This window comes from Ammodytes marinus, assembly GCF_949987685.1.
Source record: "Ammodytes marinus genome assembly, chromosome: 5".
Taxonomy (NCBI): domain Eukaryota; kingdom Metazoa; phylum Chordata; class Actinopteri; order Uranoscopiformes; family Ammodytidae; genus Ammodytes; species Ammodytes marinus.
Genome location: NC_137234.1, coordinates 31184448 through 31208446, shown reverse-complemented (window position 1 = coordinate 31208446; position 23999 = coordinate 31184448). Strand labels below are relative to the sequence as shown.

At 41.8% G+C, this 23999-nt stretch overlaps 2 protein-coding genes across 2 annotated transcripts; one reads left to right on the top strand and one right to left on the bottom strand.

Moving 5' to 3' along the window:
• Nucleotides 1-1317: 1317 nt before the first annotated feature.
• On the bottom strand, nucleotides 1318-17648 carry aars1 (alanyl-tRNA synthetase 1). Its single transcript, XM_080028374.1, has 20 exons — nucleotides 17576-17648; nucleotides 13651-13808; nucleotides 13288-13476; nucleotides 13021-13166; nucleotides 12385-12576; nucleotides 11892-12036; nucleotides 10976-11121; nucleotides 10561-10669; nucleotides 10050-10200; nucleotides 9399-9523; nucleotides 8434-8578; nucleotides 8157-8335; nucleotides 6927-7040; nucleotides 6547-6753; nucleotides 5918-6102; nucleotides 4579-4687; nucleotides 3985-4098; nucleotides 3687-3893; nucleotides 3036-3149; nucleotides 1318-2478 (listed from the first exon to the last, which is right to left on the bottom strand). The coding sequence occupies exons 2-20, from the start codon at nucleotides 13792-13794 to the stop codon at nucleotides 2299-2301; spliced, it is 2901 nt and encodes a 966-aa protein (XP_079884500.1). The 5' UTR covers nucleotides 13795-13808; nucleotides 17576-17648; the 3' UTR covers nucleotides 1318-2298.
• A 328-nt stretch (nucleotides 17649-17976) lies between these two features.
• Nucleotides 17977-20350, top strand: exosc6 (exosome component 6). The gene is made up of 2 exons (XM_080027618.1): nucleotides 17977-18503; nucleotides 19335-20350. The coding sequence occupies exons 1-2, from the start codon at nucleotides 18226-18228 to the stop codon at nucleotides 19879-19881; spliced, it is 825 nt and encodes a 274-aa protein (XP_079883744.1). The 5' UTR covers nucleotides 17977-18225; the 3' UTR covers nucleotides 19882-20350.
• The last annotated feature ends 3649 nt before the right edge of the window (nucleotides 20351-23999 follow it).

Below are 23999 nucleotides of genomic sequence, written 5' to 3'. Positions count from 1 at the left end.
ATGTGTATTTACTACATTGAAACATCTGTATGATATGTGATCTGATTCTTTGTATGCTATTGTACAAATAAAAGCTTAATGAAACATGCGGTAATCGTCTGATGTGTTTCTGAAGGTTACTCTGAGATACCAAAATAATATGGTTAAGAATGCAAAAGTCATAAAACTAGCAAGTCAGTTCTGGTAGTATGTGGCTGAGTACTCAAGCTCTATACTTGAGTACAATTTTTTAAATACTTGTACTTTACTTTAGTATCATTTCATGTGACTTACTTTCTACTGTACTAAATTTACCATAGACATATTTCACAGCTTTAGTTATTAGTCACTTCAGATTGAGATTTCATACATATAAAATGATCATATAAGTATCTTAGATGTAGAGTTTTTTTACATAACACTTTGAAAGGTATCTTGCATAATGATTTGACATGCAATGCTTTGCAGTACTTTAATTTTGCCACTACTTTTATAAGTTTAGTGGTGAAAGACTTTTGCTTCTAATGGACTCATTGTGTTGTTGGTGCATTTACCAGATACAATAGCTAAATCCTCCATCTAACCTCTTAAGTTTGCATTTTGCTTGAAATGACAGAAAATCTTCAGGTGGACAAAGCCAAACTAATTATGTATTGGCTAACTTTGGCGCCTTCAGCTGCAAAACTAACTTCTAAAGCTGCTATCATCAATTATTTTATTATGTCAATTATTCAATTACTATATCTTTATAGTGCAGAGGGATTAACCTGCACATCATCTTTCTTTCAAATTAGCAACAGGAGCTTTACAGCATGTTTCCGTTCAGTGTTTTTGGTTCTACAGTTTTATCAGCAAGAACAATTCTAAATTCCCTCAGTATGTTTTCTATCCAGCACCAAATGGCTCACAAACTACTAGGTAAACATCATGGGGCCTGGATCTAGAGGGCCATTTATTTTTCTTTGTGAAGAATAAAATAGAGCTATAAAAAGGAGTGAATATTATACTGCAGGGACAGGTAAATAGTCAACTGTTTGCTGCAGGGTTTGGCATAATGATATAAAACTAAAAACTTGAAATGTGTGTGTTGTATTTAATGGCCAAAATGTTATTGATGGTTAAAAATACTTTACCAATATTGTTAATGCAGGGGCGACATCGACAGTGTTCATAATAGATGGCCTTACAGCTAATGAGATTATACTTCAATCATTTCTGTTCAGTGATCCATATCTAATGATCTAAACCCTTGCAGTGTCATTGAGTAAACTATGTCTGTCTCCCTCCATCCCTCAGATTAATCAACGATACAAATATATCAAACATTAGAACAAGATAGAGACTTGGCATTTACCAGTTGCATTTATTCCATTCCCATAACGTGACATGTAACACCTACAATGATAAAAGACATGTTCAAACATCCTGCATTCGATCGACAGTAAATGTCAGTGACACAGATTATTCGACATGTTTCATGATAATTTGACACAGTGAGGGAATTATTCTAACTTATTAAAATAATAATATGTCAGATAATAAACTCAGGCTTTCGCTCACACAGTTGGACAGAGCCACTTCTCAGAAATCAGATCAAAAGCCTTCAGCCAGCTAAAGGGACATACCGTGTATTCTGTATCTAAATCAGAAACACACGCGCACACACACACTGAACTTAAGGAAGCCAGAGGTTTGACCGTTTGCAGTATAAAATGGCCCTGAACAGGCAGAAAACACAAAGAGGAGAGGAGAGGGGGGGGGGGGTTGTATTTAAATAAACAATGCTACAGTGAGATCCAACACAAACACAAAGACAGAGTGGAGGTTTATGAATAGCCAATTTCAGTCAGTCTGAGAGAGAAACTACACCTTTTGTCACTTCATCTGAGTTGTACAGTACTTGTAGGAGGCTAGACAAATCCAATGTATGTCCCTTTTCTTTCCCTCGTACACAAGCAAGCAACAGGCAAATGAAGTGGACACACTTCTGTTCATTACTCATATCGTCTGAAGTCCTCCTCTGAAATGCATGAGAGGATCTTCCTATATATTCAAGCATCGTCTACAGAGATGATTTTTTACTGGGTCGAGTCAGCAATCATATTCTCAATAAATATACGAGTGGCTCATTTACTGCTGGCTGAGTGTCATTGGTCATCAGTCAACACGGCAGGAGAACCAGAGGGAGGAGAAAAGATGAGAGCAGGGTGTCTGGTTATTTCTACATCTGTTAAGATTGAGGACTGCTAAACCATCGCCTTATATTGTGAACCATGTCTGCATCCTCCTCTCTTCCCCCTCACCTCCACTTCTTGCTCTTTAGTTCTCTCCCAGTTTAAGCCGTGCAAACTCGTTGGCCATCTGTAGCGCCTCCTTCAGGCACTGTGTGTTCCTGCCTGTGGCCTGGGCCGACATGTCCTTGCCGCCACCTTTGCCGTCCAGCAGGGGGCACACCTCCTGAACCCACTCGCTGGCCTTCAGGCCGCGTTTGGCCACATCCTGGAGAGAAGAGCGGGGGATTAGCAAACATCTTTACCAACACATTTACAAAACTTTTCCACAACATTTGACCCAATTTCCATAACCTTATTTAAGAAGTTAGGTCTGTTTCGCAATCATATGGCCTAATAATGAGTCTCTTAAGCAATTCTCTTGAGCCATCCATGAATGAATTTGCACTTCCCAGGCCTTCTTGCTGATAAAACAAACTGCTAACAGTTAGTTTGCTAACTTAACTAGCTGCATCCCAATGTGTATCACGTGATACTGGTGAAGTTTAAACGATCTCACTAGATTTTAAGCTAAAGTAATTCAAGGAACGATTTCACATAACGTTAGATATGTTAGGGGATTTTTATGAACATATTTTAAACACTATTGAAAATGAATGAATTTCAAAACTTGTCCAAAACATTTAGTTAATTCCAAACCATTTCCAAACTTTTTACAATAATTGTAATGACTGCTGGAACCCTGGAAGAGCGGTGATCATGGTTATGGTTTCTTAAAAAAATGCTCCCCAGCGCTCTCTACGTCTGAACAAACAGGTGTGTTACCTGTGGGACTTGACACAGGCAGGTGATCTTGCCGGCGTCAGGGTCTACAGTGAAGAGCATGGCAGCGGTCTGAGGAGAGTTGGACTTGAGCAGCTTCAGTGACTCATTCAGCGCCTGAGAGAGACGGAGGGAGAAAGAAAAAAGTAGAAATGAAATGAGAGAGAAAAAAAAGTAGCCGAGAAGGGGTGAGAGTTGGATTGGGAAATGGGAGAAAGCGCTACACAACAAGCACTATTGATGTCTCAGGGTAAGAATTAATGGGCCACAGAGCTGACTCGGTCCCATGGCAATAACACAATGAGACCGCCTGAGAAAGCGTGCAATACTGCAGAGTTTAACTTAATTTTGATACTGTTTGCACATTTAGTTTGATACAGGATGCTGATGTAGTTTTTGGAGTTTGGATAATAGAGTTCCCTCTTGCATATGTGTGTGTGTGTGTGTGTGTGTGTGTGTGTGTGTGTGTGTGTGTGTGTGTGTGTGTGTGTGTGTGTGTGTGTGTGTGTGTGTGTGTGTGTGTGTGTAGGGTCTTCTCTGAGGCTGATATGTAAAAATAGGTAGAATGGCTTCAGACAAACTATAATGTAATTATTTCATTTTTAAATCCATTTCATTTTAGAGGTTGTTTCTAACCGGTGTAAAGACTCTCACCTTAGCGGAAGCTCCGGTCTCCATCTCCATGATGAGCAGTGGTTGGTTGGGGCTGCTCTGGATGACCTCGTTGGTCTTCTCCAGGACCCTCTTCTGGATGTCGGCCTTGTAGTTGCGGTCCAAGTCGTCCATGGTCTTCTTCAGGCCCTTTTGGGTTTCTCTCATCTCGTCCTTCTGCCACTGGGAGATCACTGCTGTGCCTATCAACTATAGAGGGGACAGACATGTTGCTACCACAGCACTGAGTGCTTCTCATTGGATGGACTCAAGTTGTTTTCAGCATGGAAGTGGCATTTACCTCTGTCATGTCGGCGATCTCTTTCTGGATGTCCTTGTTGGGGGCCGTCTGCAGCTTCACCTTGTCTCCCAGGGCGGACAGGGACTGGTGCAGGGAATCAGCTTTCCTCTGGGCCTGGTGAGTGCCAGACAAGGGCAAAGGAGTGAGAGATGAAGGGAGAAAGAAAAGAAAAAAAATAATTGGTGGAAGCACAAAAGGAAGAGGAAAAAGATAAAGGAGGATCAAACGGCAATTACTGTCTAAAAATAGGGAAAGATTCATTTGTCCTGCGGGCGTGTAGAGGGGAAACATGGCTCCTTTTTAGCTCCAAGATCACCACAAGTCAAATAGCAGCTTCATTAAAGTTTCATCACAGGGATGGGGGTTTTTTTCCACCAGGGACCCAAAAGAGACACATAGTCCCGTAGTCACACACATTTTTGATTTAATTTGTTATTCTGTCATGAGCGGCTAGGAAATCATTGTGACCATTTGACCTTTATCGAGCCAAAATAAGAAATAATTTTACTTTAGACTGATTTAGTATTCATACAGCGTTTGGCTGCTTTCTTTGAAATAGAGATGGGTTCTATGCGAGCCTGGGTGTGTGCTGACCTTCTGGGCCTCTGCTCCTGTCACAGCAACAATGCGGCGGATGCCCTTAGCGATGGCCTCCTCCGAGACGATGACAAACGGTGCGGCGTGCGCAGAGTTCCGCAGATGGCTGCAGATAACACACAAAGCAACAACAAATCAACAACACATTAACAACAGCATCTCACAACTGTGGGGAGGAGGCAGAGAGGGAGTGAGGGAGTGAGGAGAACAAGCAACGTGAGCGGGAGAGAAAACAATACAACAGCAGCAGCTGGACCATGGGTTTCTTTATAGGGGGCTGTAGATTAAAACATCTAAGACAACATCAGGAGCACTTCACTCTAAAGTGGAATATATGAAAAACCCGGAAGCGACATGTGGTGGTGAGACATGCCATTTAAAAATAAGCTACATGCAAACTGACTCGCTGGCCAGCCAGAAGGAATTCTGAGTAATTACAACAACACGGTCGGCACATCTGCATGAGTAGTAGCCTTATGTGATTGCACATATTGGATTTTATACCTTCTGCTGTACGTCAAGGTGTTTTCTTAGCAGTAGAATCAACAACTGAAACATTTCTTGGGTGCTTATTTAACTCCTGCACCAGTGTCAGGGGGGGCAACACCAGTTTGTGAACGTTGCCATACTGAGAAATACAGAGAGTTTTGTGGAGCTGATGGGGCTAATCAAATTTGTGTCAACTCAATTGATATTCATTTATATGAAAAAAGGTACGCACTATAGCTTTAAATCAGAATAAACACATACGCATAAAATACAGCCAAGAAATCACTTTGACACTGTCGATTATGAAGTGAAAAGTCTTACTTCAATCTATGTTAAAGCGTGGACGTGTTTGCATTCAGGTGAATTTTAGAGCCGAGACAGACACAGTAAGAGTCAGTGGAGCAAGTTTAATCACTAAATTGAACTCTACAAAATGTCCCACGCCTTCTGCACAGGGACGAGGCCGTCTTAATGATTTCCACTTTACACCCCCCCGCTGGGCGGCTTCATGCCTATGCACATTTATTCAGAGACAGCTCGGCTCCTCTGTGTTGATGCCAGTTATGTTGACTCCAGTCAGAACACAGACAGGTCGATGCAATAATGTAACTAAAGTTTCTATCCTTCCATGTGTTCTGTTTTACCTACATTAGCACAAATTAAAACATTTAATTACAAATGCTCAATTCTTATACAAGGAATACTTTGAAACAAGTTGTTAACCATTCTTCACATTCTTTCAGTACTAAAATAGTAATGTTCAGTGGACCTCTGGGATGGTTGACCATCAAGGGCTGGTTTGCTTCCCCCCCATCACCAGTCTAATAAAATGTAGGATCATACTCACGTTCCACCACAGAACTCAATGGAGGTGAGAGAGCCAGCAGCACTCTCTGGGTCCTTCAGCAGCTCCTCTACGGGGATACCAATGGACACCACTCGGACAGGGTCAGGGTAGGTCTCATCAAACACGGCACGCAGACCCTGGATGGCCTTGGCTTCAGCTAGTGGAGCGTCCATGGCATACACCGGCTGGGGAGAAGAAAGAGTGAGAAAGATAGCTCTGTCAACTGATTGTTAAAAAGGGGGACGGCTGACCTTCTTACTAAGATTTCAAACAAACCACACCAAGCAAGATAGAAGAAAAATGGCTAAAATATTGGTTTTTCATTTGTGCCAGCAATCCTCTCATCTTAAAATCTGACCTGCATCTGACTTGCTGTTTTAACAAATTAAAATGATGTGTGCTTATTAAAAACCCACTCTATATGTTTGAGACTTGAAAAAATTTATGGAAAAAAAACTTTCTGTTTAAGATTCACGGAAGCCAGGAGACGTTTACAAAAGCTAAGCTAGAACCATCATTTACATTCATTCAGAGAAAAAAACATTTAAAAAAGGCATTTTCTCTTGCCATTTCAGTCAACTGTAGCTATGGTGAGAGTTCATTTCATGAGTATTCATTCCTGCACTGACCTTAGCTTCTCTTATCAAGGCACAAGCGATCTCCTCAGTCCTGCGGATCTCCCCGGTGCTGAGTGCGCCTTTAGCAGTGAAGTCAAAGCGCAGGCGGTCTGCAGCGACCAGCGACCCCCTTTGATCTGCCTCCCCCAAAACCCCACGCAGGGCGAAGTTTAAGATGTGTGTGGCGGTGTGGTTGCTCATGATGGGCCTACGACGAGCCTGGAGAAACAACATGAACGGACATTTTGTTAGAGGCAATAGAACAGACAAGAGTTCAAAAACAAGATCCTGAAAACATGACATCAAATGTAGACATATAATGAGCAATGCCATGGGGGACTGTCAACTTGATCCGTGTTAAAATAGACTTCTCAAATACTTCGTGTTCTCACCTCGTCTACACGCAAGGTCACACTGTCTCCGACCTTCAGCGTGCCATAGACAGTCCCTACATGGAGCACGTATCCACCTCGAACCTGCGTATTCTTCACGGTGAACTCCATCCGCTGGAAAAGCAGAAAAAAACAAAAGAAAAAGATGAGAGATGGCATTGTTTTGACATGTTAAGTGCAGAAAAATACACTCGAAAACTCAGAAAGTTGGCTGATGCATTGTGTGTGTAATTTGGTCTAGCATTTGGAGAGAAAATATGTCTTTAGAAATTGGTGTGTGAGATACTATTTAGGTCTTCAAATCCTCAGCAAGAATAATTATAAGAAAAAAAAACTACGGACACACATGGAAAGACATTACACATAAATTGACATTTAACTGGCCTTTCTTTAGACAGGCTGCAAGCTGTTATATGGAATTGTAATAATAGAACTTTTTTGTAATCTTTTTATCTATTCTCCAGAAAGAACTGTGACATTTCATTCAGCAGCCTGGCAGTCTCTTTTAGCCAGCAGTAATATTTCCATCAGCTATCAGACCCGCCAGTCCCATTTTACACAAATGTTAACCATCAAATGAGTGATAAGGGTAATTGGCATTTTTCCCCAATTAAAAATTTGGCAGAAACTAGTTATTCCCTTTTTACTTGCAATGTGACCCCTATAGAACATATTCTCTCTAATGAGTACTTTGTAATGCCTCTAACATCGTGGTGCTTTCACTAACAGCATCAGTGGAGCTCATTACCAAACACTGAGAAAAGGGTTCCCACAGATCTTTACCAATACATTTTTAAAACTCTCTTCCATGACATTTTAACAAATTTCCATAACCTTATTTCGGTAGCTTGAAGTAGGTCGGCCTGTTTCACAATCTTATGGCTCAATAATGAGGATGCGTTTCTCGTGAGCCATGTGTTATATTTGTCGTTCGAAAGCCACAAATTATTAAACACGCACTTCCCAAGCATTCTTGAGGATGAGCCAACAAGCAAGATTTTAAACAATGGTAATTCAAGAAGCTATTTTGCATAGCGCTTGACTTGTTCTGGGATTTCAATGAATATGAACCGCAAAGATTTGTGTAAATTCAAAATGCTTTTTAAAACATTCAGTTAATTCCAAACTATTTACAGGCCTGGAAAACTATTCAGAAGTCTTCCTCAATAAAGGACTGTGGGAACCCTGTGAGAAGCAAACACGTCCCCTTTGAGTGTGTGTCACACTTACATCCTCAGCGCTGTCGTCGTCTCGAACCATGTAGCCCTCGTCAAAGGTCTGTCCGCCCTGCTCTGCGTAGAAGGCCGTCTGGTCCAGCAGCACGCCACACTGCTGACCTGTGGTCACCTCATCACAGAAGGCGCGGTCATGGCGCAGAGCCAGCACGGTGGCTGTGGTCAGATCAAACTCTACACATGCAGAGACAGAAGGGATGAAGGTAAGTGCATGAACATACAGTTGTCTGACTAAACCAAAGGTTCCGTTTGTGAGAACGCAAATCGCTAACCGTATTTGCCGCTTTCGTCCGAGGCGTATTTGTATTTGGGGGAGTCGTCTGTGGCGGGTACATTTTTGTTCCTCAGCTCGTCGATGGCGTAGATGTCCAACATGATGTGGTCCGCGTCCCCTGCGCCCTTACCCTGGGACTTGATCTACATACACACGCCATAAACTTATGGAGTTATTCAGCTACAAAAACAACACCTACCATTCTTAACTTAAACACAATAGGTGATCATTTCAGTAAAACTTGAAAAGAATGTTAGGAAAATGAACAAAACATGAATAGAAGAATGTGGCATAACTACAGTATTATTAATATACAGATCAAAATAGTTGAAAGACAGTAAAAAGTAACATTCTAAACAAGGGCTACCTATCTCTTAAGCCTCCAAATAAAATAAAATATGCTGGTTTACTTACTATATATTTTTCCCACTAAATGTGTGTTATCAATTTGTGTTGATATTATCTCCCTTTCATGCTCACTCAAAACTGACCTTCTAGAGGACTCCATGTGTCCAAACGTTACGAGCCTCACAAAGTTAGGATTTAGTGCAGGGCTATTGTATCGAATTGCCTCAGATTGTGTCTAATAAAGTGAGCGTGCATGACAGGATAGGGAGGAAATATAAGGGTAATATAAACACCATCTGGCAGGGAGCACGGCTGCAGTGCCAGTGTGTAAACTGACACAAATCCACTGTGATGTGCTGGACAGCAGTGTGCACTAAACTAGATATTTTTTGCAACATCTAACAACAAGGGATTAGCACTGGGCTGTGAAGTAAATAAAAGGTACATTCAAACAGCAGGTTCATGGCTCCTGATTCTGACTTACAGCGCAATACTGCAGAACGCTGACACGAGGCAAAATAATACCGCTATTTAGTGGAGTTTACCTCACTGAGAGGTCAACGCCAAATTTAGAGCGTCAGTATTTATCAGACGGTTTCATCCCTTTCTCCTCACCTGTGCTGCTTTCTTCTCCTCTTCAAAGGAGGCCAGGTCCACAGCCATGCCTTTCTCCTCTGCAATGAGGGAGGTCAGGTCCAGAGGGAAGCCGTAGGTGTCGTACAGCAGCCATGCAGTGTCACCTGGACAGACAGACAGACAGACAGACAGACAGACAGACAGACAGACAGACAGACAGACAGACAGACAAAAGAAATAAGATGCTTGAGAGGTGTCTGTCAGACGCAGCAATGCTCAAACACTCCTTGAGAAATTAAATCGTCATTTTGAGCGAAGAAGTTTCAAGTGACTACACTGTTAAATATTGAATAGGGAAGATGTGACTTCATGGTGGCCATGATAGACAGATGGATTAATGAATAAAGAGACAAAACAAGCAATAGAGGGAGGGAAGGAAGGAGTGACAGACAACAGATCGAAGAGACGTCAGTGGTGAGGAATGATATAAGGTAGAGAATGGATAAAAGAAATAGGGTAATTAAATGACAAATTATACACCAACTGAACTGATTAAAAAATGATATTTATGTATGCTAGAACGGATTAGAAATAATTACAAAGCCTTCAACACATGATAACACCTTAAACAATCAGCGTAGGGCCCTTGATGTAAACCCATGCCAGTGGCTACACTTAAGTGCATATCACCTGGGATGGTCTTGCAGTCTCCCAGACTCATGATCTTCCTGTCGAGGATACGTCGCCCCCTGCTGAGGGTTTTGAGGAACTGCACCTCCTCATCATTGATGATGTCCTTCACCATTTCTGGATCCTTCTTCAACTCAGGGAAAGCCTCACCCTGCAATTGCAATTTGCTTTAAATTCTTCAATTGGAAAATAGCAATTTGTAAAATTCATTCATTGCATAAAAAAACTATGCAATACAATATTATTACCCAGCCATAGTCTGCACATAAATACAGACACGGCTGTTAAAAACCACCACAGCCTAAGACTGAACACCATCAACACTAACTGTATTCCAAAAGAAACAGAACACTTTTAAATCCTGTTATTCCAGTTAAACATGAATTCATTAAAAATACCTTGAGGTTAAACAACTAAACATTCAAGATGAAAAAAATTGGTCTTTTCTCTAGCAGCGTTTTTTTGATACCCTTACAATAAAAACATTGCAGGTGAGGAAAGAAAATCTCACCAGGGAATCGACCACCACATCCACCAGAGAAGCAAAAAAACCTCTCTGAGCTCCCAGCTTCTCGTGGGAATAACGGACTGCGCGACGCAGGATCCTCCTCAACACGTAGCTACACAGGATGGAAACAACTCAACATTACAACTCAAGAATTAAAAAAATGACAATATGAGCCAAGCTGTCTGAAATATTTGCAGTATTATAATGTTGTACTATCTCTCCTGTTTTTGTCAGTACAGAACATTTCTGAAAAAGTACAATTTTGGAAATGCAAAGTACCTTGAGGCCAAGCACAAGGTATATTCTATATGATCTTTTCAAATTCTTACACTGAAAAGCAACATTAAATATGCTGGGCTTCACTTGGTGTCTCGGCTTCTGATCATTTAGTTTCTGCTTTGTAACATTCATATCTCACCCTCTTCCTGTGTTGTCGGGCCGGCCCCCGTCTGATAGGGCGATGGTGATGGTGCGGGCATGGTCAGCCAGTACACGGTAGGCCATGTCAATACCGTCAACATCCTCGCTACCTACTCTACCAGTGTACGGTCGTGCACCGGTACCCTAAAATAAACACAAATGATGTCCCACAGTTGTTTAACCGAATGCTATATACAGGGTTTTTCCTGCATAGAGACATTTTCGGCGCCCCCCAAAGTGGTGTTATGCCTCCCCCAAAGAAAAATCACCAGCGGCAAAATGATAAAAATTGAGAATATATTACGCTATTTAAAACCTCTCCAAAGGGCTGGGCGATTGATTGCAATTCAATTTATATTACTGCTTCCCTTGATCAAATGAAAACAAAATGTTTGTAATAAAACGAAACTCCCCTTTCTCAACCCCACACCGCTCTTAACATTCACAAACTTTTCGCCTTTACTATTGCAGTCGCGACCCCAAAAAAGTTGTCCTGTGTTCTCATCCCCCATTCTGAGCCAGGAAAAACCCTGTATATAAAGTAAATGGTTATATAACTTAAATATACAAAAGTGAATATTGATACAATATATGTTAATACAAAACCTTGTGTGACTGTGGAATTATTTTTTGTTTAAACTTTCTTTCTTCCAGTAGTTTTGATCACCATTCATACTACCACTTGGCATAAATTATGATGTTCAAACAATGTATCCAATTACTTTCTAACTACCTATTTTGATTTGCCATATGTGCTCGCTTGCCAACTAGTTCTCATGAAGTCTCAATGGCCGCACATGGTGTTAATGTGTTACAACTGATTCAGGTCAGTGGGAGGTGTACATTTGCATCAGCTAATAGGTGAGATTTGTCTGTCACATTCACACGTGAGTAACACAGATGCGGGTCAGCACCTTCTGAATGGCCTCAAAGTAGGGGATGAAGAGGTCTGTGTCATAGTTGGACATCTTGTTCTGCAGCACAGACACCAGGCGCTCCAGGCCCATCCCTGTGTCAATGCTCTTCTTAGGCAGAGGCTTCAGCTCCGTCTCAGACTCTCTAGACAGGACGGAAGAGGAAAAGATAGTTACAAACACGGATTCACTGATCAGTAAATGAGTGTATGGACTTTTTATGAGGGAGTCCTGTAGTGGGAGAGCATATGTTTGAATTTGACCAAATAACCTACTGTACCACTATGGACCAGACTTATTTACATATGAGCTGTTTGATAAAGGAGGATCATACTGTTAAGTTCAGTTCACATGAAATGTTGTTTCTTATTTCTGATCTTTATGTCTGATCTAGCATTAGACCTAGGTACAGGCCTGTACAGTCTGTTAGCACAGATATATTGATCTGTCGGGTAAACCTAGCCTTCCCTTTCAACCTGTGCGTGTCCATTACCTGTTGAACTGGATGAAGACCAGGTTCCAGATCTCCAGGACATTGGGATCGTCCATGTTGACCAGGTGAGAGGCGTCTCTCCCTCCGATACGGTCAAAGTGGATCTCACTGCAGGGACCGCAGGGACCGGTGTCTCCCATCTCCCAGAAGTTATCCTTCATGCTGCCAGGCAGGATGCGGGCCTCGGCCACCCTGACACCAACACAGCAACAAGAGACAAGGGGTTTCATTAAATTAGGAGTTCAAAAACTAAGTAATGTGAAAATAAGGAGATAAGTGTGAAAGCCTATACCAATACTGATAAAACATTTAAGTAGCTGCAGATCATTGGCTTATATTCACATATTCTTACAAAAGCAACAGAAACAGAAACAGAAAGAACATTTAAAATCAATGACATTACTACATCAGCAGTTTATAATTTACATTTTGTCATTTTCATACAGAGATACAAAAGCAAGATCTTCACAAATAGCTTTTTTTTAATTATTTGTAAATGAGGTGTCAAGGACTCCTGGAGATGATGCTGGCAATAAGAAATAATTCACACTTGGTGGTGATTATTAAAAGTCGCTCAAAGTTTCCCCAGAGCAAATGCCTGTTACCAATGTTCCATCATTCCCAAGCTAGGCTCACCCTAGGTCCATCCAGATCTGTTTGCACTCCAGGTCGGGCTCCAGGCTAGCTTCAGCGCTGCCCCCAAAGTAGGTGACATACAGACGTTCTATGGGGATGCCAAACTCCACGGTCAGCAGCTCCAGGGCCATCTTACAGGCCAGTTGCTGTAGGGGGGGGGGGGGGAGGGGGTAGGAAGACGCAGGATGAAATCAAACATCAAAATCTGCTTCAAATCTCCACAATCAGTCTGGTTATCATGGTACGGTAAGGTGGACAGTGGTATACCTTAAAGTAGTCCCCAAAGGACCAGGAGCCCAGCATCTCGAAGAAGGTGTGGTGGTAGACATCTTTCCCCACGTCGTCCAGGTCGTTGTGTTTTCCTCCTGCACGGATACACTTCTGGGTGTTGGCGGCACGATGCAGCCGGGCCATAGGATGGGACGGATCGATGGTGTTGAGGAAGATGGGTTTGAACTAAATAGAAGCAAAATGGGGAGTTGTGAGTCGTTTATTGAACTTTTGCTACAACAAACATAATTTCAGCACTGGGTTAAATAGTTGCAAATCAGTGGGTATATGTATAAAAGAGGTTATGTGGAGAGAGGAACGCGTATTTGTGACAGGCGTGGAGACACATGGATGGTGTACCTGGTTCATGCCGGCGTTGGCAAACAGCAGTGTGGGGTCGTCCAGCGGGACGACGGCGGATGAGTGGACGTACTTGTGCTCATACCGACGGAAGAAGTCAATGAACTTCTCGCGGATCTGAGCTGCACTCAAAGAGGAGTCCATTCTGAATCAGCTATCTGGAACAGAAATACAAACAAAACATACAAGTCAGTAAGCAAGTTCCATGTCCAATTCCCTTTAAAAAAATATATATATATATATATATATATAAGTATTACTGTAGGATTCAAGCATGTTTAGGTAGCGGGGCAGCTGTTAAACGGTGGCAATCAGCCATTTTCTAATTTAGCTCCATTTCCAATTAAATTGTTCTGTGTGACTGTTTCTAAAGTGACAACATAAACACTATAGCCAAGAGAATGGTAATAGAAAAACACACTAACTTCTCTGAGTCTGAACTGGCAGCAGCTGGGCCCAGTTGTACAAAGGGAAGACAAGAGATGGTTGGATTTTTTTTACTTTATTTTTTTTATTAAAAAAATTACGCCTTTTGTGTTTGAGTTAATTGTGCGTTTAGAACTGCACTTAGAGCAAGTTCAAGCCCCTCTCCCTCAATAAAAACAGGAATAGGCAGAAGGCCTGCAGGCAGCATCTTAAAGGTGAGCTGTCACTTCTGGCCAATATGGAGTCCACAGAGCACACACTAGGGACTGGAAGGTTAAAGACTCGACTGCCTTGTCCAACCAAGTCAAGCCTGACAACAGATGTAATTGTTGTTCTCGTGTCTGGTCAAATGTGGACAGACCTCGTTGAACTCTAATAAATGGTGTTGAGCTGCGACCAAAAGACTGGCCTGGACGATCATATACAATATCAATATACATATCCCCGGCAGGAATTTCTCAAATCCCATTTTGACCACTGCACCAGTTAAACCAGCTCACTTTCCTGTTATTCAGCTATTTTCCCCAATGGTACACTACATGTAAAAAACACAGCTCAGGGAATGCTCAGTGATGATCAGTATATAATTAAGTATTACATGTAGGAAGGTGTTTGTGTTCAGTCACACACGCATATATATATATATAAATATATAAATATATATAAAGTTTATTATTTCATTGATGCCCTAATTGATTTTTTGTTAATTGTATTATTATTATAGATTATTTATTTTAACCCACCCTATTTAGCAAGGTTATGTTTATAAGATACCATGATATATTTGTCAACAATAGTTGTCAACAATTAAAACATATCATGCAGAAGATTAATTAATGGTTAACTATTTTCAGTTTTACTACCCCACCCTTGGACACCAGGGGCCTCATTTATAAAGCTTTCTACGCACAAAAACCTTGCGTAGACGGCAGAAATGTGCGGTCAAATGTGCGGTGGCAAAACGGTGGTATTTATAAAAGAATTCTTTGCGTAGAAGTGTGCGTATTCCCACGCAAACTTTTGACCATGCGTAGAGCTCACGCAAGGTTTTGCTGACTCGGGGAATCAGCGACACTCAATGGCAACACCACGAAATAAAGCTCTGTCATCGGAAAAACACACATATCCTTGGCACCCAATATATTTCATCAATTATGTGCGTACCTATTGTTGCGAATATAGGCTACTGTTGTCTATGGCATGCAGTAATGATGTAGGTTGATTTACTTATCAAGTAGGTCTATACATATTTTGATTATATTTTGAAATTGAATCTTATAGTTCTACTCTATAATAATATCATATACGTCGGGAGGTGTGTCCCTGAGTGGCCAGCGGGAGAGCAAATAGTCTATATTTTAGGCTGTGTGTAAAAAGTAGTTTTGTACAAAGTTAAGGCCAACTATATTAATTAAAACTATATATTTCGTTAGATAAAATCATGTTATGAATTTAGCAAATTATTTTATGCATCTCTTTCCCATAACAACTAACCCTCGAAGTTTAAACTAGCCTATAATCTGACGTTGTTGGAAATGTGTTGATCTATGGAAGGGAAGCAATGCTTTGGAATATACTATAGGCTAATGCATTATTTCACTTCTCACAACACATTTTATATAGTCCTACATATAGGCTAGTATACAGTTTCGCTAATACGTGATATTTCATACAGTACAAAGTTGGGCAAAACATCTTAACAAAGACTATAACGACTGTGCCAATCATGATATGTGATCAGCGCGCGCGTGTGTGTTTGTGTTTTTGAGGCAGTTACAGCGACGCATGGCACGGGCTTTCTTCCTTCCCAGTCGCTTTCTTTGTGGCCGGTTACCTCCCTTTTTTCCTCATGTCAGTCAAAATTCCGTGCTTATTAAGTGCGTCATCATATTCAGGAGCTATTTAGCATTCGCCATGTATGGTAGATTGTGGGATGAAACTGGGAGGTGAAGTGGGATGACACCGGGCGGAGATCGTCCGCGCACAAATCACCGCAGGTGGGTAATTATAAAGGGAAGATTGCGTGCAACTGTGCGCAGCACAGTTTTATAAATCTCAACTTTTTTTTTGCGCAGCACATTCTTGGCTTTGTGCGAACGCAATGTTTTGGGAAGGTTTCTACGCACACCGTTATAAATGAGGCCCCAGGTGTGTATGCCATAACAAGCTGTCTTAGCAGAGATGCTCCACCCTATAATTTCTCTCCAACCATTTGGCTCTGGGCTTTACTCATTAACCACTGCAAACTCAGAAATCCTGTTAGGCAGGCCAGGCTTTCCATGCAGCATCTTTCAGTAGCGTTTAACACTTGCTAACAAGTACAAAAGATTGGGACCAGTTTAAAAAAAAAAAAAATTGCAATTAGATTAGAAAGGTAGAGAAATGTATAACTTTTTAAAATCACCTGAAATTGTATGAAGCCAAATGAAAGCCTTTACGTTTGAGGGATTTCATTAGATTTCTAAATATTTTGGGATTTACTACCAAATAATGATAATCTACACTATTACAAGAACAGCATGGTTGTAATTAAAAAGGTGGCAAAGTTGAATTCCCATCAGCGTACTCATTTGTATACTAGTTGGCAAAGGAAAAAGCACAGAAGGTGCCTTTGGCTCTCTGGGGCCAGCCAGTGCGCCGTAAACAGCCGCAGTCCCCATCCTGACTACCAAACCACAGTGCTGGCAACCAGAGAAAGGTGAAACATTGGGGTGATCAACAGACTTGAAGAACGTTTGTGTTAAGAAGAGGCTTATGAGGCAGGTGAAACATCACTAGGGCTGTCGATGAGACAAATCAAGGGGTCGATATACTGACAACAGGAGGGTACAATAAAAAAAAGTGAACAACTAGCACTTTAAAGGGATGAATAAAGATCAGCACAAAATGTGTTGGTAAGAGCAATATTGACAAAGAGCAGATAGGGGGGGGGGGGGGTCGTAAATGATGCCAACTTTATGTCCACTAAGTTAGTCAGTGGAGCTGCTCTGTCTCCAATACTAGGCTTGGTGATTTCTACACAGGGGGAGCTGTTCTTCTTCACAAATACATAATTCAATAAGTTATGTCCGCAGGTCTCACAAGAAGTCTCAGGGATGTTCATTTCCTTTACTCGTGCTGACTATAACCTGCTCTTCCATGCCAATTGTTGAACCTCTGCAGCTCTGCTATACACAAGTACATAGTGGAATGAAATATAGCCTACTGCATGATATGAGTCACGTCAGACAGCAACATTCATCTCAAACTGTCCCTAAACAACCAACATGCTGAATTGGATAGTCGGGGGATTGTAAACTGCTGTGTTGGTGTTTGTCAGAGGCACTAGCTTGACAACCTGACTTTAGCACGCTAAATGATAGCCACACCGGCTACTTCTCTGTAAGTTCAGCCTGAGAGGAATATGTTGGCATGCTTCTCTTACGAAAAATCTGCATTGCTGAATTGTACGGTACGCGTTATTTATATCAAAAGCACCTGGGCAGAACACAATACTCACAGTGGTCGCAAGAAGCGCAGAATGAACCGGTCGCTGCTCCCAAACACACCGCTTTAGCACACGCTGCTCGAACAGAAGGAAAGCGCGGAGCCAGCGGACACGCCCATGATAGCCGCCTACTGGTCCATCTGCACCGGTACGTCAACAAACGTCCATTTCTATTGGACAGGTCTAGTGTCAATCTTCGCCGAACTCGCCACATCAGTGGTACAAACTTTCTCAACTTCTCTGGCTTGGCTGATGCAATGGAAAAGACACCGGTGTCAAAAAATATATTTGCCGTGGTTGATAACGAAATTGTTTATTTACTTATTCGTGAATTAAACCTTTCCTGAAAAGGTTTTTGTCAATAATGTTATTTAATTGTCAACGACAACATTATTAGTTTAGGTGTTAAAGTTCGACGTCGGGCAAATTACCATGAAATGTGCCATGAATTGAATACTAATTATAAATGACTGGCATACATGCTAATAAAATATATAAATATTATTTATTATTATAATAGCAAGCATACACATTTGCAAATGTTTTGGCTGATGCAATTTCTTTCAGTGTGGAATAATTTATCTTCCGGCTGTGTTTCCGGGGGACACATTACTGTGCTGGACTAGTTCCCACGCTGTAGTTCATTGTAGTGTCCCACCACCATGCCGACTGACACTAAACGTGTTCGCGGGCCCGAAGAGTCCCAGAGTGTGTCTCTGTATGCATGCAAACCTGCGGCCGTGTCCCCGTCGCTCGGTACTAGAGCGGACGGTAGGCAGCGGGACCAGGTGGACGTCCGGCCTGTGTTCGTCCGCTGCGGGCTGGTGAGCCAGGCGAAAGGCTCTGCGTACATCGAGGCTGGAAACACCAAGCTGATGTGCTGCGTTTATGGACCCAGAGAGACGGAGCGGAGGGATGAGACCGATATGAAATGTGGAAGGTTTGTAGTAGTGAACATTTATTAATTTGAATTATTTGACGTAGGCCTACTTATTAATATACCACAGAGCAAACAATCAAATGTAAAGGACATGCGCAGCCGTATAGCTCGTTGCTCGTCAGCAGACACAGTATATGATAAAATAGACAGTTTTATTTTCAAATTGTACTGGCCTCTTTTAAAGTGAGAACTCTTTCCATGACTCCAAAGATGTGAACAGACAGACTTTGAAATGTAACATAACACTAAACGATAGGCATTTGAAGAGCATCAAAGCAAACTAGAAGAATAGTTGCTGTAGGCTACCATTGTTATCTGGGAGAAACATTTTTTTTAGCATGCCCATTGATGATAAATGTCAAACAGTCAACTTTAGACATGTGGTTACATTAATATTCGGTAAAAGGTAGGTTAATGTTTAGAAAATTATATATTTTTCACTTTAAAATGTACACATAACCTGTAACATGCACTATATTAAATATATTTTTGAATCATGCAAGCTTGACTGGGTTATGCGACTTCTGCCTCAAGCATCCTTGTCACTATCTCATTCATATTACATGTTTCAGGTAGATACAGATGGTGTGTGTGACAGGTACTGTAGGAAGTTTATCAAGACAACAAAACACGCTTTATTTGGGGTGTTCTGTGGGGTAGTGGGTAGAGGGCGAATCACATAGGCTCATCCGACCCGTGGACCTTTACTGCATGTCACCCCCCTCTATCTCCCCATTTCAACTCTGCTCTTCAACTATCAATAAAAAAAGTTAAAACACCTCAAAAATATATTTAAAAAAAAACACAGACTTTATTTTTCTGTGTATCCAGGTTGACTACTGATATGCGTTTCGCTCCGTTCTCCTGCCCGGAGCGAGGCTCCTGGATCCAGGGTAGCCAGGACAAGGACCTGTCCCTGATGCTTCATGAGAGTCTGCAGCCCGCCGTGTGCCTCCACAAATATCCCCGCTCTCAGATCGAGGTCAACATCATGGTTCTGGAGAACAGCGGTTCAGTTGTGGCCCACGCAGTCACGTGCGCTTCCCTCGCTCTCGCCGACGCAGGGATCGAAATGTATGATTTGGTGCTTGGTTGTTCCATGCGCCAGGACGGCTCTTCTTTCGTCGTGGACCCATCTTACGCAGAGGAAAACGGCTGTAGCTCAGTCAGCAGTGAGAACCAGGGCGGTCTGACTGTTGCATTCCTCCCCAGCCTGAACCAGATTTCTGGCCTGCAGTCAGATGGAGAAATGACTGAAGAGACTCTTACGGCTGGGGTTCGGACCTGCATTGAAGGATGCTATAAACTGTACCCGGTCATCCAACAAGCCCTGGCCAAAGCAGTGCGCAAAGCTGCTCCCCCACCTTCCGAGAGCTGAGCGGTTCACCAATAACTGCTCAATTCTTCATTTTTCTAAGTCTCACATATTCAGATTTTCTATGTTTGCTATTATAATCTTCAAATGAGAAGTTTGATAAGATTGATGTATCTGTTTTCTTATTAAATAATTTAACAGTACATATGGTATTTTCTTCATTTAATTATTCAAGCTTCAAATGAGTCTGACATTTAGAAGAAAATACAGGTCAATATACAGCTGATAGCGCATTCAAGTTGCTTGTCAAATGTTGCCGATAATGGTCGCAACAACCTAATACAGGATGCAACGGATGTTTTATTTAAGAAAAAAATTACCCTATAGGAATTAGTACACTACACAAGTCAGTAGTATACTGTATGCGTGCTAACAGAAAAACCTTATTAATGACAGCACAGTTTAAGTTGGCTATCGGGTAGGCCCACGTTAACTGTCGGCTTACTACTCTTTCAAAGATAACTGAATCTTTAGGTTGTACCTGCTCCACCTGACCGATCTGTGTAATAGGATAAGAGACATTATGGGTAAATCAGTGGACGATAGTAACTAGACTGTGATGGGATGGTGTTGGGAGAAAAGTCCGGGGGCTCCTGTGCTGAGTGTCAGAGGGTGAGATGAAAGGTTGTTCACCTTAATCCTCATTCTCCTTTCACACAGAAAGATCCAGATCCATTGGAAAATGCAGGAGCTGAGGTTCACCTGTGTTTGTGTTTCCTCTTGGTTTGGAAAAAAAATTAAAGGAATAACTTAAAGATCTCCTATTATACTACTTGTCTGGTCTTAATGTCTCATTAATGACTCCTATGGAGCAACCTGACACGAATCACAGCACAAAAAAACATGTAGATTTTCAGGAAGCTCTTCCTCTCATCTCAACGATTTCAGCATTCTGTGTACACACTCGGCTTTGTGCTTCTCCACCCCCTCGCCCCCCTCCTGCAAACCCCACTATATATATATATATATATATATATATATATATATATATATATATATACTCATTACATTAAAAGTGAGATATTTTAAGCCTTTATTTGTTATAATTGTGATTATTATGGCTTACAGCTTATGAAAACCCCAAATTCAAAATCTCAGAAAATTAGAATATTACATAAAATCAATAAAAAAAGGATTTTAAATACAGAAATGTCGGCCCTCTAGAAAGTATAATCATGCATATGTACTAAGTACTTGGTTTGGGCCCCTTTTGCACAAATTATTGCCTAAATGCGGTGTGGCATGGATGCTATCAGTCTGTGGCACTGCTGAGGTGTTATGGAAGCCCAGGTTGCTTTGATAGTGGCCTTCAGCTCGTCTGTATTGTTGGGTCTGGTGTGTATCATCTTCCTCTTGACAATAGTCCATAGTTTCTCTATTGGGTTCAGGTCAGGGGAGTTGTCTGGCCATTCAGACTGTGGAACCTTGATTTCCAAATGAAACGCAACATTTAATTTGGATCAGTGATAATTTGAGGAATCATGTCATCTGCTGCTGTTAGTCCACTGTGTTATCAAGTCCAAAGTCACCACAGCCATCTACCAGAAGATTTTAGAGCACTTCATGCTTCTGTCTGTTGACAAGCTTTATGGAGATGACTATTTCCATTTCCAGCTAGACTTGGCACCTGCCCACGGTACCATAAACTACTGGTAACTGGTTGACTGACCATGGTATTACTGTGCATGAATGGCCAGACAACTCCCCTGACCTGAACTCCATAGAGAAACTATGGACTATTGTCAAGAGGAAGATGATACACACCAGACCCAACAATACAGACGAGCTGAAGGCCACATCAAAGCAACCTGGGCTTCCATAACACCTCAGCAGTGCCACAGGCTGATAGCATCCATGCCACGCCGCATTTAGGCAATAATCCATGCAAAAGGGGCCCAAACCAAGTACTTAGTACATATGCATGATTATACTTTCTAGAGGGCCGACATTTCTGTATTTAAAATCCTTTTTTTATTGATTTTATGTAATATTCTAATTTTCTGAGATTTTGAATTTGGGGTTTTTATAAACTGTAAACCATAATAATCACAATTATAAAAAATAAAGGCTTCACATATCTCACTTTGCATGTAATGAGTCTGTATAAGATATTATTTTCACCTATACAGTTGAATTACTGAAATAAATGAACTTTTGCACGATATTCAAATTTTTCGAGTTTCACCTGTAAGTCAAAAAGTCAGATATATTTTTACCTTTTCATCTCGCTCTCTCTCTTCTTTGTTCTCATAATACAAAGAAATTCAGGGAACGAAAATATTGATAAATAACAGCCCAAATCTGTGCATAGGTAGCGATAGCGTCCTGGACGCCTCTTCCCTCCCTGTAATTCGCTTACAGGGAGGGAAGAGGCGTCCAGGACGCTATCGCTACTCTTCTAAATCTGCTTCTTAAACATCTTGAGGGCAGTAAGAAGCATGCCAGGCTACTTTTTGTCGACCTCTCCTCTGCTTTTAACACGATCCAGCCATGTTCTCGTTGAAAAGTTAATTAACACTTTTAGCCTGGATCCTTGTCTAGTGGGTTGGATATTGGATTTTTTAACAAATAGATCACAACGTGTTAAGGTGAACACAACAGTGTCTAGCCTTCTGTCTACCTCCACTGGTTCGCCACAGGGCTGTGTTCTCTCCGCTCTTTTGTTTATTTTATACACCGATGACTGTCGCAGTAACCACGACAACCGCTTCATCATTAAATACGCGGATGATTCGGTCATTGTCAGCCTTCTCAATAACGACGAGACTGTGCATGGCCAGGTTACAGAGGACTTTCTGACCTGCTGCAATGATGCTTTTCTTGAACTTAACATCTCTAAAACAAAAGAGCTCTGCATAGATTTCAGACGTGGCCCCCATCCCACCGAGAGCACTGTCATTTGTGGCCAGCCAGTGGAAATTGTGACCAGTTACAAATATCTGGGCACGATTATTGATAATCATCTGAAATTTGATGTTAACACGGACATGCTGTGCAAGAGGGGCCAGCAACGCCTGTACTGCCTTAAGGCCAGGACACACCAGTCCGACATGTTCCGACTACGCAAAAAATGGAATCGGCCGTTTCAGGAAGCTCCAGTCTTCCCGTCGCGGCCAAAGAACACACCGAGACGACTGTTTATTTTCCGTACGCTCGCGGGACGTAATGTCTCCACAACAGCAGGCGGCGCTAATCTGTATTGTGGCCCGAAAAAATACGAAAGCCGGAAATGATTGGACATCTCTCTAGAGCATCGGCGTCGGCAGACCCTTTTCACCGGGGCACGTGCCCCGTTGTGGATCTGCGGTGCCTGGGTATGCCTGGGGCACTGATTTTTTAATTAATTAATTTATTTATTTATACCTTTAATTTTTTTTTATTTAAGTCTGACTCATCTGGCAATCTACAGAATGCATGCTTGCATTTTTTTTCTTAAAATAGGCCTATATGCATGGTGCCCCCCTCATTGGCCGGCCGCTGCAATGAAATGTACGTGACGAATGCACACACTGAGGAGAGAATCATTCTCCTTGATATCGACTTTTTGAACCTGTCCAGCACAGCGTCAGCGACCATTCACTCCGGCCGGCGTGAAGTGAAGTAAACAGTAACGGCCTCCACACACATCCTGCGTCTACCTCTGGAGCGCGTCGCGTTACCTTACTGCTGCCTCTCTCGGACTTTTCTCGGACACACATGCAACGTCTCAGCAGCTGCTGCTGCTGCAGCAGCGCTGCTTCAAAAAGCCCTATCTTTCTACATAGAGTTTTCATAGATAATTCCCATTAAAAATGAAGTTATTTCATGTCATCTATGATGCATATGATTTATATTGAGTCTGGACAGTAATCCGTTCGCCCCATTGCCATTTAAAAATGTTGCCATATTTTCGCTTGTTGGAAGTTTTATTTTGAAGGGGACACACCAGGAAATGGTGAAACTACAGCGAAAGCTGCCAGTATGAAGTCAATATGACTCTCAGCAGAGTATTTCAAAAATCACTTTACTGATTTATACGGGAGAGAGAGAGGGGGGTGTGGTCGGGGAAGAAGAAGGCCGTAGACACAGATAGAGCAACGGAAAACTGTTGCGCTCATCGTGATCTTTTTTATTTCTTCACT

Bases quoted from the DNA above. Each gene is read 5' to 3' on its own strand.
- aars1 (XM_080028374.1), bottom strand. From the start codon at position 13,794: ATGGACTCCTCTTTGAGTGCAGCTCAGATCCGCGAGAAGTTCATTGAC. The intron at 6,754-6,926 runs GTGAGAACACGA...TTGTTTCTCCAG, and splicing joins TGACCTTGCGTGTAGACGAG to GCTCGTCGTAGGCCCATCAT. The intron at 6,103-6,546 runs GTCAGTGCAGGA...TCTTCTCCCCAG, and splicing joins CCTTGATAAGAGAAGCTAAG to CCGGTGTATGCCATGGACGC.
- exosc6 (XM_080027618.1), top strand. From the start codon at position 18,226: ATGCCGACTGACACTAAACGTGTTCGCGGGCCCGAAGAGTCCCAGAGT. The intron at 18,504-19,334 runs GTTTGTAGTAGT...CTGTGTATCCAG, and splicing joins ACCGATATGAAATGTGGAAG to GTTGACTACTGATATGCGTT.